The sequence below is a fragment of the Ailuropoda melanoleuca genome, chromosome 7 (assembly GCF_002007445.2).
Source record: "Ailuropoda melanoleuca isolate Jingjing chromosome 7, ASM200744v2, whole genome shotgun sequence".
Taxonomy (NCBI): Eukaryota; Metazoa; Chordata; class Mammalia; order Carnivora; family Ursidae; genus Ailuropoda; species Ailuropoda melanoleuca.
Window position 1 is genome coordinate 130,928,818 of NC_048224.1, and position 17,855 is coordinate 130,946,672.

The 17,855-nt window shown below is 38.8% G+C and overlaps 1 protein-coding gene across 6 annotated transcripts in view; it reads right to left on the reverse strand.

The window, feature by feature from the left end:
* The window catches only part of NALCN (sodium leak channel, non-selective), a 288,838-nt gene that overhangs the window by 64,188 nt on the left and 206,795 nt on the right, over positions 1-17,855 (reverse strand). For all 6 annotated transcript variants that reach the window (XM_034665437.1, XM_019794775.2, XM_019794774.2 and 3 more), the window contains one exon: positions 7,402-7,475. In XM_034665437.1, the coding sequence (XP_034521328.1) occupies positions 7,402-7,475 (74 nt within the window). The remainder of the gene's footprint in view (positions 1-7,401; positions 7,476-17,855) is intronic.

The following is a 17,855-nucleotide window of genomic DNA, read 5'->3' on the forward strand; positions in this document are numbered from 1 at the left end:
ATAAATATGGCTGCCTATTTGGGAAATCAGGTTGTAGTTGATTTGTGATACTCAAGATATCTCTGTGGTATGTGGTTTTGGGAGAAAGTACCCAGTCTGAGACTCAGTTTGGTCATGCATAACATGGGGGTAGTGTTTTCCTGCAGAATTGACTGAGATAACACACGTAAGACCTTAGCCTCATAAGTGGGTCTTCGTAAATACTCAACATTCATTCTTTTCTCATCTCCCTTTTTCTATTCCTCTCTATCTTCATGTTGGAAAGGCATTTTCATGGCAGAATGGAAATAAGCTTAAGGTAGAAAACATTTTCTTTTATGAAACATTTTAGGTAAATGATTTTAACTCTTCAAGTCACTCTGTCAGGGAACCATGACTATGCTCTGCATGAATTCTCTTGTCACGGTGTGTTCAGAGAACTAGAGGTATTATTAAAGGCCCCTCCACCTGACTAGTGTCCGAAATACGTTCTCAGGGCAAACATGAACTCCTTGAGGGAATCATCTGTGTGTCCGGTATCTTGGAAGATGCCTAGCACACAGAAGATGCCACAAAGTATTTCTTGAATGAGTGAGTCCTCTCTGTCAGGAAGAAAATCCAGCTAGTACCATTTAAAAATCTGTATTTTAATAAATATGTTCTGATTTTACTTATATTTAAGTAGTATATAAACTGTATTTCTAGTCAATAAAAATGATTCTCTTAGAGAAAAACTAACTCCCCACATGTCATGAGTTATATTTAATTTTTGTATTAAGTAGCATTCATGTAACAACTATTTCTTGACTTTATTATTTTTTCAAAGATTTTATTTATTTGAGAGAGAGAGAGAGGCAAATTGCGGGGGGTGGGGGGGAGATCCCTCCCCGCTGAGCAGAGAGCCCGACATTGGGCTCAATCCCAGGACCCTGGGATCATGACCTGAGCTGAAGGCAGCTGCTTAACTGACTGAGCCACCCAGGCGCCCCATGACTATTCCTTAGACTTTAGAAAATTATTAATACCATTGAGCAGCAAGGAAAATTTTGTCATAGATCCAAATATCAGAATGCAAATATCATACTAGACCAATCATTCAAAAAAGGCTGTAAAGATACTTCCTAACTAGTGAGGTACTGATGGCCAAGGATGGGATTTTCTAAAGTAATGTAAAATGCTTAATTATTTTATTTTTGACATTTCTCTCTGCATTCAGCCTGGCAGGAATGAGAATGCATTTGTGCCCGATTTCAGGGCTCTGGAGGGGAGGAATCTCAGTAGAGGCAGCGATGCTGGTGAAAGCTCACTGCTATTTGTTTTGATGTCTCCTGATGTAGTGAAAAGGTCACTGCTTTCTGGAGGAAGCTTCCTTTAGTGGAACTGAATGGTATAGGCGAAGTCAAAACAAGAGCGAATTTAATAGCAGCCCTGGATTTTACAGTTTAGGTGGTGAGACATCCTTTTTACACTCCTCTCCAGACAAGTCTTGGAAAAAACCAATGTGGATGCCTGTTTTTACCAGGCGAATCCCCTGCATGCCAGCATGGGACTGTACCCTCAAGTTCTGTCAAAATGCCCCGCTTCTGTTTCTATCAGCAAGTTCCCAAATATGTGGAGAAGGTCATTTCTATTTCTCGGATGACGGATTAATTTTAAGAAAATATTATGTAGGGGCGCCTGGGTGGCACAGCGGTTAAGCATCTGCCTTCAGCTCAGGGCGTGATCCCGGCATTCCGGGATCCAGTCCCACATCAGGCTCCTCTGCTATGAGCCTGCTTCTTCCTCTCCCACTCCCCCTGCCTGTGTTCCCTCTCTCGCTGGCTGTCTCTATCTCTGTCGAATGAATAAATAAAATCTTAAAAAAAAAAGAAACTATTATGTAGAAGAACACAAATGAGCAAATTAGAGATGAGTATGTGTGGAAGTCACTGGGGACTCTGATGATTCAAATACTTCCGACTCTAGGCCCCTTTCTCTCTGACTTTTCCCTTTGTCGGCTTGAATTTCCTCTTCATAGGAAAGGTGTATAGCATACTCTTTTCTGGAATAAGGAGGATCCTGTTTCAAATGGAAATGTGGATCCCCTGAGCACTGAGACTTCTGGCAGCCCCCCCCGGCTTAATTATCAGGACTAAGAAGTCAGGCCTCTCCATCAATAGGACTTTACCAGTCATTCCAGGAAATTCCTATCCAAGAATTTAAGGCTGTTAACCAATAAGTGATTTCTTTGTTTGAATTATAGACTCATGGACCAGCCCCTGCCTCTAGATAATATATCATTCAACTGATCAAACCAATCACCTAAAAATAATTGGTACTCAGGCCAAGACCTTGCCCAGCTCGGTCCATCAATCCTAAACAATTTTTTTTAAATGTTGTTTCTAAAAATCTTGTAATTTATTTTTAAAGGTAATGCATGGAGATGGTTAAAAATCAGAAGACAGAATAAAGTAGTTTTCTGGAGTGAAGACAACCACAGAAAGTTACCCCACATCAGGAAGGAAAGGGAAAAACAGACAAGCAAACTCCATTGGAACAACTGACAACTGAACTGTGGAGCCAGACCAGGTGGAAAGAACACTGGGGCCACGGGGATGTCCCCTCTACTGTGCCCCCACCCCCAGGGCCACCCCCCTCAGAACAGTAATGGTTACCTGTTCATAACAGGTACTTATTACCTTTGTATCCTGGAGAGTCCTAAAATCTTTTTTTTTAATTGAGGTATAATGGACATATAACATTGTATAAGCTTCAGATATACAACATAATGATTCAATGTTTGAAATGAAACTCTTACAGCAAGAATTTTGCCTGATCTCAATCACTAGAAACACTTAAACCCAAACCCAAAACCTCACATATTTCCACTCCTGACCTATCCCTTGTGAGACGTTATTAAGAGCGCTGAGGTGGCGGTCGCCGTCACTATGATAAGTACTACATTTCACTCTGATTAATCAACAGATTGTTCAGACAACCACTTGGGGCAGTCTACACTGCAAAGGCAGCTAAGTGAGTTGCTTAAGGTTATAGAGGAGCAGAGCCAGATGCTGGTCCAGTAGTTTATGTTAGAACTAGGACCCTGAGGGTCACCTCCTCCAATCTTTAAATTGTCAGAAAACTGGGGATTTAAATAATTTCCCTGTTTACACAGTCAGGTCTCTAGATACCTTAGATCAGGGATTTGTTTTGTATTATTTTCCCCAAATATTTGTTATTTTTAAAAGTTATTTCTAAGACACTAATATTTCATATCTTCCTCACATCCCATTGGATTTAAAGTTTATGTGACTTATCTCCATCTGTACCCAAATCAGGACACACACCGACCTGTGGCATAGTTGCCAAAATGATTCGGCTGAGGTCTTCTTTCTCTAATGAGACCTTCCTAGAGTGCGCTCATGTCTCCCTGGGGAGGAACCTCTTCATGAAACTAATTATGAAAATAAAAGACTCAGGAAAACCACGAGTGACAGAGTGCTGGAGCAAGTCTCTGCTGGACCTCCTTTCCTCCGTATCAAGGCAGACCCATCCATGAAGACACGGAATCTGCACCTCCTCGTCTTAAAGTTCTCTCCTTCTTTCTAAGCCTCCCTTTCAAAATGCAGATGGTCATGGGAGAGGCCATTTTCCCCTGGCTTCACCGAGGAGTAATTGACACATAACGCTGTGTAATACAGGGTGTACAACATGATTTGAGGTGTGTATATACTTCTTTAAGGATTTATTTTGTTTATTTTTTAGAGAGAGAGGAAGAGTGAGAGAGAGTGCAAGAGGGAGGGGCAGAGGGAGACGGAGGGAGGGAATCTCAAGCAGACTCCCTGCTGACCCGATGCGGGGACTCCATCTTACGACCCTGGGATCCCGACCTGAGCTGAAACCGAGTCAGCCACTTAACCGACTGAGCCACCCAGGTGCCCCTGATGTGTGTATATACACTGTGAAATGATCACCACAATGACGATAGTTAACACATTCGTTTGTTACTTCCCATAATTATGATTTTTGTGTGTGTGGTAAGAAAAGTTATGATCCACTCTCTTAGCAAGTTTCAAGTATACGATACTATACAGTATTATTAACTAGAGTCACCAGGCTGTACATTAGATCCCTGAACTTATTCAGCTTAAAACTGGAAATATGTACCCTTTGACCACCATCTCCCCATTTGCCCCACCCCTCAGGGTCTGGCAATCCCCAGTCTACTCTGTTTCTATGAGCTTCACTTTTTTAGATTCCACATGTAATTGACATCATACAGGATTTGTCTTTTTACTTCTAACTTACCCAGGAACGCTGTAGTTTAATGAACAAAGAGAAAGTTCTGAGCCTAAGAGAGGAGAGTCTCCGGGAGTAAGAATACCCTGAGAGAATGGTAGAAACTTCTCCTTCTTCCCCCTTTTGTGTAGGGCTATTTGCCCTGAGGTGACTGTAAATGTTCTCCTTTTCTTTTTTTAAATTTGTTTATCCCTTCTTCTTTCCTTTTCTTTTCATTGTCGTTGCTCCTTGTAAGCAGCATAGAAGAATGCCCATGGACGCACAGACATGGACCCGATCTATTCTTGACCTTCTTATTATGTTATGTTATAATGCAGGTGTGACATTATTATTATTATTACATTATTATTTCTACTGCTATATGATAGGTGAAAAAAGATAACCACACCCAAAGAAACTATCAGTTTGAGATCTTGTCCTTAATTCTTGCAGAGACTAATGTAGCACTAACAAGGAAACCATTTTCACAGGAGAAAAGAGCTAAATGGCTTTTCTAAAGATTACATTTGTATTCTTAAAAAAAATCTCAATTTTTTTTCCTAATTGTAGCATCTTATTGCCTGGGATTGACGGGGTAACAGCTTCAGCACCCCCAGGGAGCTGCCTCTCATTTTGTGGTGTTCTGGGCTCTTGTAAAATGCTAATGGCTCTGGGTGTCTCTGAAACTACACAATTACTGGGCAAGTCTGAGGACATCCCTGTTCCCTGATGGTCTTAAATTTTGGCTCAGGTACCCCCTCTCGCTCTCCTTTTAAAACAATTTTCTCTTTTTATTTATTTTTATTTTATTTATTTTTTAATTTTTTTTAAGATTTTATTTATTTATGTGACAGAGAGACAGCCAGCGAGAGAGGGAACACAGCAGGGGAGAGGGAGAGGAAGAAGCAGGCTCCCAGCCGAGGAGCCCGATGTGGGACTCGATCCCGGAACGCCGGGATCACGCCCTGAGCCGAAGGCAAACGCCTAACGACTGTGCTACCCAGGCGCCCAATTTTCTCCTTTTAAAACCACTTCTGTACATTTAAAAATCAACAACAAAACTCCCCCCTCACAACGTCAGTTCGCAGTAAAGGACGTGATTTCTAGCGTTATCGTATCTGTGCTTCAATATGACTTTGAGAAAACACTGGAGAGTCTTATTCGTCTAATGCATTCACTTTTATGACTTTGGGCACCATGAAGTCAGCCTTCAGTGTCAAGCTGATGAGCCAAATCTGTCAGAAAAGCCCGACTTCATTTTTCAAATCATATAACACGTTAACACATGCCGTTGAGACATCCACGTTATTCCTAAGGCCTATCCTAAGGTACATGAATTCTTGGAGGGAGGTTTCCCTAAAACTTGTCACCTGGATAGACAGTAAGACAATAACATCCTGCCCAGTGGTATCCCCTTCTGGACAAAGCTGTGGGGGGAGCAGTCCTTGTGTTTGGGAACCCAGATCAAGTTTCACAGTTTCACCTTCCTTGTGCGTGAATGAGAGTCTCACCTTTCTTTTGTAAACTAGGAGCAGGTGAATAAGGAAAAGGTGGTGGAAAAGGAAAACTGGAAGACCAACTTTAAGAAAGAGTCATTGGCAAGCGAGGTTCTAGAAGTGGCTTCTTCTCAGTATCCCTGTCTGCCTGTGCTCTGAAAGTCTCTGGGAACCCCCAGGGCACATGCAGGAAGGTAGTTCTTCGGGTAGGTGAGTAATGTCATTTTGGTTCCTAATTTGGCAGGTAGTCTCTGAATACAGGCCAGAGCATTACACTCCCCTCATGGGTGGTTGTAGATTTGAGGCTGAATTGGCTTCCCCATGAGTGTGGCCAAGAGGTTGGACCAGCACACGGTCTGTCTTGTGTGAACAGGGAAGTGTCTTCAAGACGTTAAGGATTGATGCTGCCAGGAGTTTGTCTAGTATAGTAGTTACAGCTTGAAAAAGACCCTGGAGTACCACATAGTGTTCAAGGCCGGCCCCATGACGTTACCTGATGGCAGCTGGACTGAGCCATTTGGAAGCAAACTGAAATTAGGGCATAGGTTGTTACAAATTTGCTGAGTTTTCCTTTCTCTATTTCAACCAGACCTCTTAGGTTCATCTTATCATTTTTTGTGGTGATAATGTACACGTCCCAGTAATGTTTATTCTCTTCTCATAAAAGGTAATCCAACACATACTTGTATCTATGCGTGAATTATCAGCCAATAAAAGAATGAACACAAAATACTGTCTTGACTAGTTAGGATCATTTTTGGCATACACATTTCAAGTACTGTTATAAAATGAAAATAGTTTCTCAAGCCATACGTATTAGCCTTATTTCCTCATTAGTTATCCAGGTTATAGCACTATGCACTCTGGCAGAAACTTTAATGACTATTCCTGGAACAGAGGTAGAATAGAAAAGAGTCTAACTCCCTACCCTCGGCACAAGTTGGAGGGGGCCTCCCAGTATAAATCCATCCATTCACCTTATCAACTATTCTCCTTCCAGCCCCTCAATATTTAGTTGTATGATTACTCATTTCTGTGTAATAGAACTGCCAATAAATTACATTCCAAATGCTCATGCATTTTTATAAAGATCATGTTACTTCATATTATAACAGTCTTCTAAAACACTCGTAAGTAGCTAGCTTGATGTTCCTTTCTGATACTGTATCAAGGCAGGTTTAAGAAAGTAGCATTAAAATTACATGTTTTCATAAACATTTTAAAATGGCTATACTTTTGATTCTTACAGATTTTAAATACACTTATTCTTAATAGATTAATAAGTCATAATTACTTCTAGAAAGCTTACCCTTTTACCATTTTCCCTTAGATTGTGATTTGTCCTTCAGATATCACAAAAGACATAAAATATGGAAGAATGAAAGTAAGTTATTTTCATCTTTTTGTAAATGTTTATACTTACAATTTATGTGTAAGGGCATGAAAAGAAAAGAAATGCAGAACTGAGCTAATAAAATATTACTTTTCCAGGAAAAGTATTAATGATGTGTTTGACATTATTTATAAGTATGTAGTTACCTAAATCTAATTTCTAGCAGAAAGTGTATATTGATACTCAGAAAATTACCACATTAAAAAGAAAGAGCTCTTCTTTGCTTAATATAATCCTACCTGTGTTTAAATACGTATCAATGTTTAATGGTGTTACCTTAAGATTTTAGTGACTGCAGTCTCCTTTTCTAGAAGATTCCTTGCTCTGATGCTGAAAACAGACTTGCGAAGCTGAAACATTATAAGTGTGACTTTAGTTTTGGAATGTAAAGGGATAATATACTGACAAATCATTACATATATTAAATAGATAACACTATTAAAACATTGAACATGATTTTTTTCCACTAAAGCATCATTATACAATTGATTTGGTCATTTATTTTTTTTAAAAAAGATTTTCTTATATATTTTTAGAGAGAGAGCACAAGCAGGAGGGGCAGGGAGAGGGAGAGAGTGGAGCTGAGTGTGGAGCCCAATGCGGGGCTCAGTCTCAGGACCCCAAGATCACCCCCTGAGCCGAAACCAAGAGTCGGAACCTCAACCGACTGCGTCCCTCAGGCGCTCTGATTCTATCATTTAATTTTATCTTCTATTTTTACTTTTATGTGGGCAGAAATGCAAACAAGTTTGTGGGGCCACATGTCACAGCTATAACGTCTTAATCTGAATAGGCTTTTCAGAGTCCAGTGTCCATTAACGTTAAAACGAATATTGGACTCTGTCTTGCCATTGTCCAATAAATGTTCTCTGATCCACTTTACGCCTGTTTCAGGTTCTTGGCCTGGGACCCGATACTGATCTGAACGATGAACTCAAAGAGTTGTTTTGCCTACGGGCATGGAGACAAATGAGATGAGCTTTCAAGGTTGCTTCCTAGTTTGTGATGATGAAATTATTCCAGGGAAAAGCAGTAAGAAAACAAAATCCTGGAGGCAGCCTACAAACCAGAAGATTCTCTAAACCCACCTCTGTCCTGCTTGATAGTTGCAGAATCAGAGGGGTGCCAGGTGTACAGAGAACCGAAGTGGGCAAGAACAGGGCAGAGAAAGAACAGGGAAGCATGCCATCCTAAGAAAATTCATGACAAATGACTAGAAAGTGTAACTCCAGTAGTGAGACCAAAGGTAATACTTGGACAACAACCTGCTCATCTTGACCAATAGATTAGGTTAGATTTACTAAGCACTTAGTATGCTATTAGTGGCTATTAGAGATATGGGTTAACTAGGAATCAGAATTCTTGCTTACCAGAATTGAAAAGCCTAGTTACTAAGGCAGGGCTATGCCGCATGACGTTACCAGTAAAAAGTAGACAGTAAAGTGCTGGATGATATGTCCAGCAGAAAAGATGAGAAGGCTATAGGACTCCGGGTGGGGAGACATATGCGTGTCTGAAATAATCAGCAAAGACGTTATTGAAGGAGTGGAAGTTGCACTGACTTGAAAAATGGTTAAGATTTCCATAGCAAAGGGGGGCGGTGGGCAAAGAACTGCAGTTGGAAATGCATGCGTGGCAAAGTGATGGGGTGCAGACTGTTTGCATAAGTGCTGAACTAGGTGGGGGAAACAGTGTAAGGCGTACTGTGTTTCAAACAGATTTGAGGGAGGAAAAAATTAGCAGGAGATAGAACCACTCTGTATTCAGTAAAAACAGACCTTCCAGTTTCCTTTGAACAAGTTAGTGGCTTCAGGGGCAAAGTCACAGAGCTCCCATCTACAGACAAGCCTAAAAATGAATGTGTCCACGTGGCCACAGCTGGAGAGGAAGTGATGGGCACAAACTGGTCTCTTCAGTCACACCCGACAACCTAGATAACACCAGGACCAGCAATATCATTTTCTTATTTCACAGCAGATCTGCAATTAAGGGGAAGATCATTGGACACGTTGGCAATTTCCTTCATATGAGGAAAGATGGTGCACTTACATTTTTTAATAACAAAAACCTGAATTGGTTTCATTATTCACCAGAACTTTTGGAAGAATAAATTCATGTGTAGACAAGGAGCTAAGAGTGGATGGAATGTTTCCAGAAATTACATTCTCAGGGTAGTGCAAGAAAGGCTGTTTACCAGGATGTATCATTAAACTTTCTTAAGTCTCCTCCCTTCCGTTGAAGAGGTGACTTTTGGCATCGATTTAACCTCCTAGAGCTGACTTCTGGCATTGATTTTATCTCCCAAGGACTGTTACTTAAAGTCATTTTCAGAGACCAAAGACTCAGCTGAAGGATCCCACAGTGGTAGTGCTTCTACCTGTTGATACCTAAGCACACACATAGCCACGGGGGCCCCAAAATAGCAGCTTTTAGGAGGGGACTGGACCCCACTACTCTTCTTTCATCTTTGAGGGACACTGACATGCCTCAGTCTTCTTTCCCTTGGTGTGAAGTGATGGTCTGAATTCAGTCACTTCTCTACTGCCCTGTAACTGGGCAGCTGACACTGAATGCAGGGCTCTTCATGTCAGAAAAACCTCTGCAGAAACTGCAAATAAATAAATAATATTTATTATATGGATCTCAGAATTATTTCTGTGCTGCCTGAGATTGCTAAAGGGCTGCCAGCTTTCTTTTGTCCTAAACTTGAACTGGCTAAAATCAAATACGCCGTTACTCTGTCCGAGGAAGTATTTGAGAACTGTTTTTATAACAGCAGAAGTGGTAAAAGAATAAACACTATAATAGAAGAACTTCAGATTCAGCCTCAGGATTGGCTGATTGATTGATTGATATATTTTTTTAAGTAAGCTCCACACCCAACTTGGGGCTCGAACTCAGGACCCTGAGATCAAGAGTCACATGTTCCATCAACTGAGCCCGCCAGACACCTCCAGCTTTAGGATGTTTTAAAAGAAGAAATATCGACATCTAATCCTTCCAACATGTATCTATATGCGTATTTGATAGCCTAGATATGTATTTAGATAGTTATATATTTTGACTGTTCTTTTTTTTTCGCTAGTAAGTAAAGGAGGCCTGTAGTGATTGTCTACTATCCCTTCAGTTTTTCTTATTTCTGCAGTGAAGCTTTGCACATTTATGCAAAGGACACGGTCTGCCACTTCCAGTCCTCAGAGCTACGCTGCTCTGCAGTGCCCTCTTCTGGCTCCACAAGATACTGACAGTCACCTGAAATGATCAAAACCAGGAATACAGAAATCAATTTTGGGATAAGTAATTTTAGATCTGAAGTTTTCAATTACAGCTGTGGAAGGTGTCAGTAATTGTTTCTTCTGCATATAAACGTGTCAGACATGTGTTACGAGGGATATGGGTGATGTCACAGGGAGTTTGCACTGAAAAAAAAGGACTAGTTGAAAAAGCCTTTTTGTGGTTTTGTTTGCAAACCTAATACATCCAACTCCAGAAGATGACCATTCTCTGACTGAATTAATGATCAAAAAAGTAAATGTAAATGTTCAAACCATACACAGATGATTTTTTTTTGTCTTACAATTTTAAAAGATGTTTCTAGAGCCATGCACTTTAACGTGAAATTGGGGAGGTTCAAATTTGCAGTTATTTGTGGTTGAATAACTTGAGCTGAAGGACACAGCAACGGATGGATATTGCCTGATTTTCCGAAAATTTCTTTAACATCTTTTAATCCATCGGTGCTCCCTTTTCCCCTCATCGTTGAAGGACCTGGGCCATGTGACCTGTAGTTTCAAGTCTGGATTTTCCCAAGTCCACATTCACGGGCTAGTTCACATGTTCCTCTGTCTTCTGTACTTCCTGCCGATCAGCAGCTGGACCCAGAGTCCCATCAGGCTCACACCTGATCACTTCGGCAAGGCCACAGGTGGTGCTGTAGCCTTTCATCGCTAGGTACATAATGTCCGTCCCTCTTTTTGTGATGTTAGTAGTATTGATGTTTGTTGCTTAGATCACTGATTCATTCAGCTTGTGAAACTACCACTTCTTCTCATTTATTAGTTGGACTACTCGTATAATAAGAGACTTCTTTTCACGTACTATTTGGTTTACTCAGTAGTTCAATTCATATGGAAAAGGTAAGGTAAATGTTGATTCTTTACCTTCACTTATTCATTTTTATTTAATTAACTGATTTTCTATCGTCCTCTGAAGGCAACCAATTACTAGTTTAAAAATGTCATCATGAACTAAAGGATTTCAATATATTTGGTTTCAATCCATTACAATCATTAGGTCACAGTATACCAACTGTGCTCATTGGGAGTTTTTTCAAGATGGCCCATGGGTAATTTTGCCCTGACTCTAGTAGTCTTTGTCCAAGTTTCCTTGTTGTTAGGTATGGCAAGATATCCCAAGCTCATCTTCTATATGCTTCCTATTCCAAGTTAATAATTCTCTCCAAAAAGCTCTGGTTTATTTATTGAGAAATGGGTTCCAAGAACATAATTTAGATGCCAGTGATACTCATTGCTACTGAGTTGGTCACAATTTTGAGGACTTTGCCTGAGTTTATTCTGATATTTTCAATTTAAAATCAGGACAAGGGTTTTTACCTCATCTCTTCTATATGACATCTGTGTCTCTTCTGTATCTGTAACCCCCTCCCCACCGCCTACCCCTCATCAAGGCTCTTGCTTTTCAAGTACACAGAGATGACAGACATTAGACTATCTGATAATAACTCATTTTTACTTCACATTTCATGGAGTAGTCTTAAAATTACAATACCTATTCTAACACAATACAGTTCGTGAATATTTAAAAAGTATTTCAATATATTCTTCCCATTTTCCTCTTATTTGTACACTTGCACTATACTCATATTGTCAGAGCAAACAGTTATTACATATTTTTCTCTTCATTTCTATCCTCATGTAGTTATAGTTAGTCATCCACAGTTTAAGAATGTTTACCAAGTCTTCTCATGTCAATGTCGTAGAGTCATTTTTGGAACTCCTTGTGGTTGTCTGAAGCATGTGTTCTAGCAGTTTCCTCAGGAAGGGCTCATAGGAACAACATTACTTACATTTACGTTACCTACCTCTTACATCTTAATAGCAGTTGTTTTTCTTTTTCCCTTTAAACTTGAGAGTCAGTTTTCCTGGATATAAAAAAACCTGGCTCACATATTCCTTTATATGTAGCTCTAATTTCTTCTGACATAAAGCATTCCTGTGGAAAAGTCTGATGGTAATCTAACACTCTTTCCTTTACACGTCACTTGTTCACTTTGAGCTAGATACCTATTTGTTTTATATTATTATTATTATTACTACTACTATTTGGTTTCAAGTTTTTATTTAAATTCCAGTTAACATATAGCATAATATTGGTTTCAGGAGTAGAATTTCTACTCCCAATGAATCACTATTCATCACTTACAACGTAACATCCAGTGCTCAACAGGACAAGTACCCTCCTAAATACCCATTTCCCGTTTAGCCCATCCCCACCCACTCCCCTCCAGCAATCCTCAGTTTGTTCTCTGTAGTTAAGAGTGATACCTTTAAAATATATATATATATATATATACATATATATATATATGAACGTTGTCTATGGATTTTGGTTATTATCTAGGTATTCTGTTTACTTTCGCGTGGGAATTTAAGGAGATTAAAAGACTATGCCAATACCTCTGTGATACCTTTAAAAGATATATAGTCTTGTAATTTGTCTGGAATAGGTCTTATTTTTGCTCATTCGTGATTGATATTTCGGTTACATGGTGTGTCCGTTGAATATGTAGCTTTCAATCTTATTTCAGAAAAGTTTAATGCTTGTTCTGTGCCATTGCTTTGGCTTTCTTCTTTCAGGACCCCTAAAATGTAGATGTTGGACCTTTGAATTTCTTCAATTTGTCATTTTCTTTCAAATCATTTTCATCTCTTTCTTCATCTCTTTTTGATTTCTTAAATTTTTCTCTTCACTTTCTAGTTTTCTTTAGGCATCATCTGATGTGTGTGATCACTGTTCCTTCCATTTCAGTCTTCGTTACTTTTGTACGGCTGGCCCTTGAACAATGCAGGGGTTAAAGCGCTGACACCCCGTGCAGTTGAAAATACACATACAGCTTTTGACTACCCCCGCAAAAAACCTTAACTACTAACTGCCTACATTGACTGGATGCCTTACTGATAACATAGTCAATTAACACATATTTTGCATGTCATATGTATTCTGCCCTCTATTCTTACAACAAAGTAAGCTAGAGAAAAGAAAATGTTACTAAGAAATTCATAAGGAGGAGAAAATACATTCATAGTACTGTATTGCATTTACCAAAAAATCTCATATAAGTGGATGTGCACAACTCAAACTCATGTTGTTCAAGAGTCAACTGTACTTCTTTCCTGGGTTCTAGCACCTAATGTATGAATTTCTTGCTTTTATTGCTTTTCTAGTCCTATGCAATCTGTATATGTCTTTTAACTCATTTTGCCATGGTAGCTACGGTTTGAGCCATTTGTGGGTATGTCTTTATGGTAAGCTTTCACTCTCTATCAGGACAGTATTCTGCTCCTTATTCTTTTTTTCTTACAACTTTTGTAGGGAATTTGACTTTGGTAAATTTCTATTGCTCGTTTTTATGCACAATCCGTTTTCCTGAGCAGTTTAGTATTTCCTTTTAGCTTCAGAGCTACTTCTTCCGTTGTCTTGACATTGTGATCCATATGGCAGCCTTCGTTCTGAGATTTCCTGGCTCTGTTATGGATAACAGACACCACCGATTTGGTCTGGATCTACTTTTCCTGTCAGCACTCTTGTCACTGGCCTGCTCAATTTTGATTCCACTCTGGGACGTTTTCCTTCAGAGTGGATGGAGCTAGGCAGGTGTTTTCCTGGTCTTGAAGACATCACATGCCCTGTAACTCCCCTTGGCTTCTTTCCCACAGGCACCGGTACCATGCTTTATACCCTAAAATTCATATGTTGAAACTCTAGCCCCCAAAGTGAAGATATTAGGAGGTGGGTCCTCTGGCAGGTAATTAGGTTAGAGGAGGTCATGAAGATAGAGCCCCCATGATGGCATTTGTGCTCTCATAAGAAGAGGAAGAGACCAGAGCCCGTCCTCTTTCTGCCATATAAACACACAATGTAAAGGCAGCCATCTGTGAACCAGGAAGAGGAAGCAGACGCTAAATCTGATGGTACCTCAATCTGAGACCTTCCAGCCTCAGAACTCTGAGAGATAAATGCTTATTGTTTAAATCACCCAGCCTGTGGTATTCGTTATAGCAATCCCAACAGACAATATCACCATGCAAATCACGTGGTTATTGTTTTGTCTGCACCTGCTTTGACTTGTGGTTTGTGAATTACCTAATTTTGTTGTGAACGTTGTATATGGATTTTGGTTATTATCTAGGTATTCTGTTTAATTTCACGTGGGAATTTAAGGAGATTAAGAGACTATGCCAATGCCTCTGTCATCATTCCAGAAGGCTCCTTAATTATTTTTTTGGTTGAATTTAGATGCAGATTTATCATTTTTATTTGTCCTTTCAAAGAACAAAATTTTTGCTTTACTGATATAACTTATTGTTTCTTTTTTCCCTATTTGATTAGTATCAACTTTTACCTTTTTTTTCTTTCTGCTGTCTTAATGCCTTCTTGGTTAGTATTTTTAGTATTCCTTAGTTAAATATTTGGATGATTAATGTCAGCCTTTATTCCTTTGCTAAATATACACTCAAGGCTATTTTCCCCTCTAAACGTGCCTTTAGTTGATTCTCACAGGTTTGATCAATATAGTGTTTATTAGTTTTTAGTTCTAGAAAATTTTTATTTCCATGCAGTTTCTTCTATGCTCCCTAAATTATTTACAAGTGATCTTTAAGTTTTTGAAATGTGTTGGTGTTCTCACGGTTCTTATTTAGTTTCTAATTTTATTACACTTTGGTCAAACAATGTCTTCTCTAGGTTACTGATTTGGTTTATATTCAGAATTCCTTTGTGGCACGTAAGTGGCCATGTTTTGTAAATCATTTATGTGTCCCTCAATCAGAACGTGCATTCTCTAGTTGCTGAATGAAGGCTGGTCCACTTTGTATGTCAAATCTCTAAATCCTTATTAATTTTCTTGGCTCTTTGATCATGTGCTGAGCTATTATTTACATATTTTAAACTGAGTTTTCAAATTAATCCACATAGGTAGGTGCTATTATCTTTTTACAGGTGAGAAATCTGACATTCATAGAAATTATGCTGTTTTGGTCCCCCAAATTGCAAACTGAAGAATTACAATGAGAAATCTAGATTGTACCGCTGCAATGTTCAAATTTTGTCACAAATGTGATGTTTATGTAAAATGTCACTAGGCTCAACAGTATATAAAAAAGGCATTTTCCAAACTATACTGTGATACAACGTTGTTTGCTTGAGTTGAAAGATTTGGTTTCTACATAGAATTTGCTCTTATCCCAACTCCTAATGCAAAATCTAAACTAGCCATGTTTTTCCTTTGTTCTATATATGCATACCTGATTTTCAGAATAATGACCCCAAAGCACTAAAGGAGATCAATAACTTTCTAACCTATTTAAGCTAGTATGATAAGAGTATTTATATTTTATATCTACTGATTCCTCAAAATCTGGGATCCATCACCACTTTCAATTATGCAGAATATTAATTCAATTTATTCAACAGCCTGCGAGTCACCCTAGAGCTCTCAGGGAATAAATACCAGCTTCCTTTGAGATGTTACAGTGCTTGTCTGAAGAGCCATAGTTTCACTCGGATAACCTCCTTCAAAATGAAGACATTAGTATTTACTTGAGACAGAAAACCATAATTATTCTAAGTATTTGACTAACTTTTTCTGATTTGGAGTTGTTAACAATGTATTTCTGTTTGTGACTAAGAAAAAGTTTGAGAGCCATATTTTTCTTTTTTCATTTTGGAAATATTAACAGGTTGATAATAAATGGAAACACATTTATAAAATCATATGGCCATAAAGCAGAAAACCATGGTCCAATGAACAGGGCTTGATGAATGTCATTTCTGCTAGAAAAGTGTAGTGTAATTATTGTAATTAGCCACTTTATTGAATAAGTCTCCCACATAAAATGTCATAATTGGAAATAAGCAATTACTTAAAATTACATAGGTTGAAGGTGGTAGGTACATCATTCAAGTGTATTTTAATTTTTCATGCACCTGTGAACTGAAAACTAATCCCAAAGTGCATATGACAGATCATGTGTATAGCAGGATGTTTCTATAAAATAAACTTTTAATAGAATTGACATTATGCTTGGAAAGAAAGAATTGAAAAAGGTGATTAGCGTAGGTGGCAGCAAAATTAAAATAGTCACATTACAATGTATACAAAGGTGAATATCATTATAATAGCATGTTTTGAAGCTTTGAAATATGTCTTAGAATGTGAATTTTGTGAAAAGGGAGTTTTAGATGATGGGTCGAGATTTTTGACCTTGTTATTTCAACATTATAAATTCTGATCCCTGAAAAAACACCAGGCATAAAAGATAAAAAACCCATAATATGTACGAACACACACACAAAGAGTGAACACACACAGGCACACACACACAGTCTTCCTTTGGACTCCAGGGTACCCTGTACATGTTGATCATTGCTCTGTGTGTGAAACATCTTTTTATTTTTCTGTGAATTTCACTAGATCATAAGCTCCATACGATAAGGATGGTACATTCCTTGTCCACTACATTGTCCTCCACTGTCCAGCACTGCCTGTAATTTGTTCTTGAAATACTTTTAAAGAATGAATACATTACTTAATATTAAAGATGACTCTTCTCTGTTCTACATTTTTTTTTTCTTATGAAGTGAATCCTTGTAATGACAAATGTGAATTAGGTAAAAATTACAAAGGACTATTCATTTTGAAAGGCATCAACTCACTCGATATATAGGAAAATCTTGTGAAACTAGAAACTAAATGATTGGAAACTTAACTGGCTTGACTCTTTTGCATTTGAATTGCATGGCAACGCTTTAGTCACTAAGGCTTGTGGCACTGGAGCTTTGGCCAAATCTCCAACAACTTACACATCAGCTAGCCTGGTGTAATGATGCCGAGGATGCGAAAGGTGGGGGAGAAGCGGTATCTTCACACACAGATATGATCCGTGTCTATAACAGACGCTGTCATACACACCTAGCATACAACTTCATGATTATAGACCATATAAACAGAAAGACAAAGACTGAAAACCTGCAGAGATTAAAAAAAAAAAAGATGAGTCGATTTATGATTCTGGGAGAAAATGCCAGATGCTTTTAACCATGCAGCTGTTTGTAAATTTAAAATCCAAGGCACTCAGATAACACAAGGGAGCAATGCCTGCTCTCCAATTATGATTCAATGGTATCTGGACTTCAGATCCAAATTACAAGAACATCAGCCCTAGCAAAACTGTAACACCTCGAGACTGGCAATACACTTAATGGAAAGTAAAATTTAGGAGTACAACTGGACTCCAAAGAGAAGAATGTTGAAAGAGTAAAGCAAAGTGTAAATTTCACAGATAGGATTAACTGCGAGCTCAGTGCTCTGATACCTGTTTTGGAGACAGCACCGAAGGCTTGTGGTTAAAAGCCTTCCCTATTACCTATAGAAGATGCTTGATCTCAAGATGCTTTTACTTTTGACCTTCAGTGGCTGGACACCCAATAAA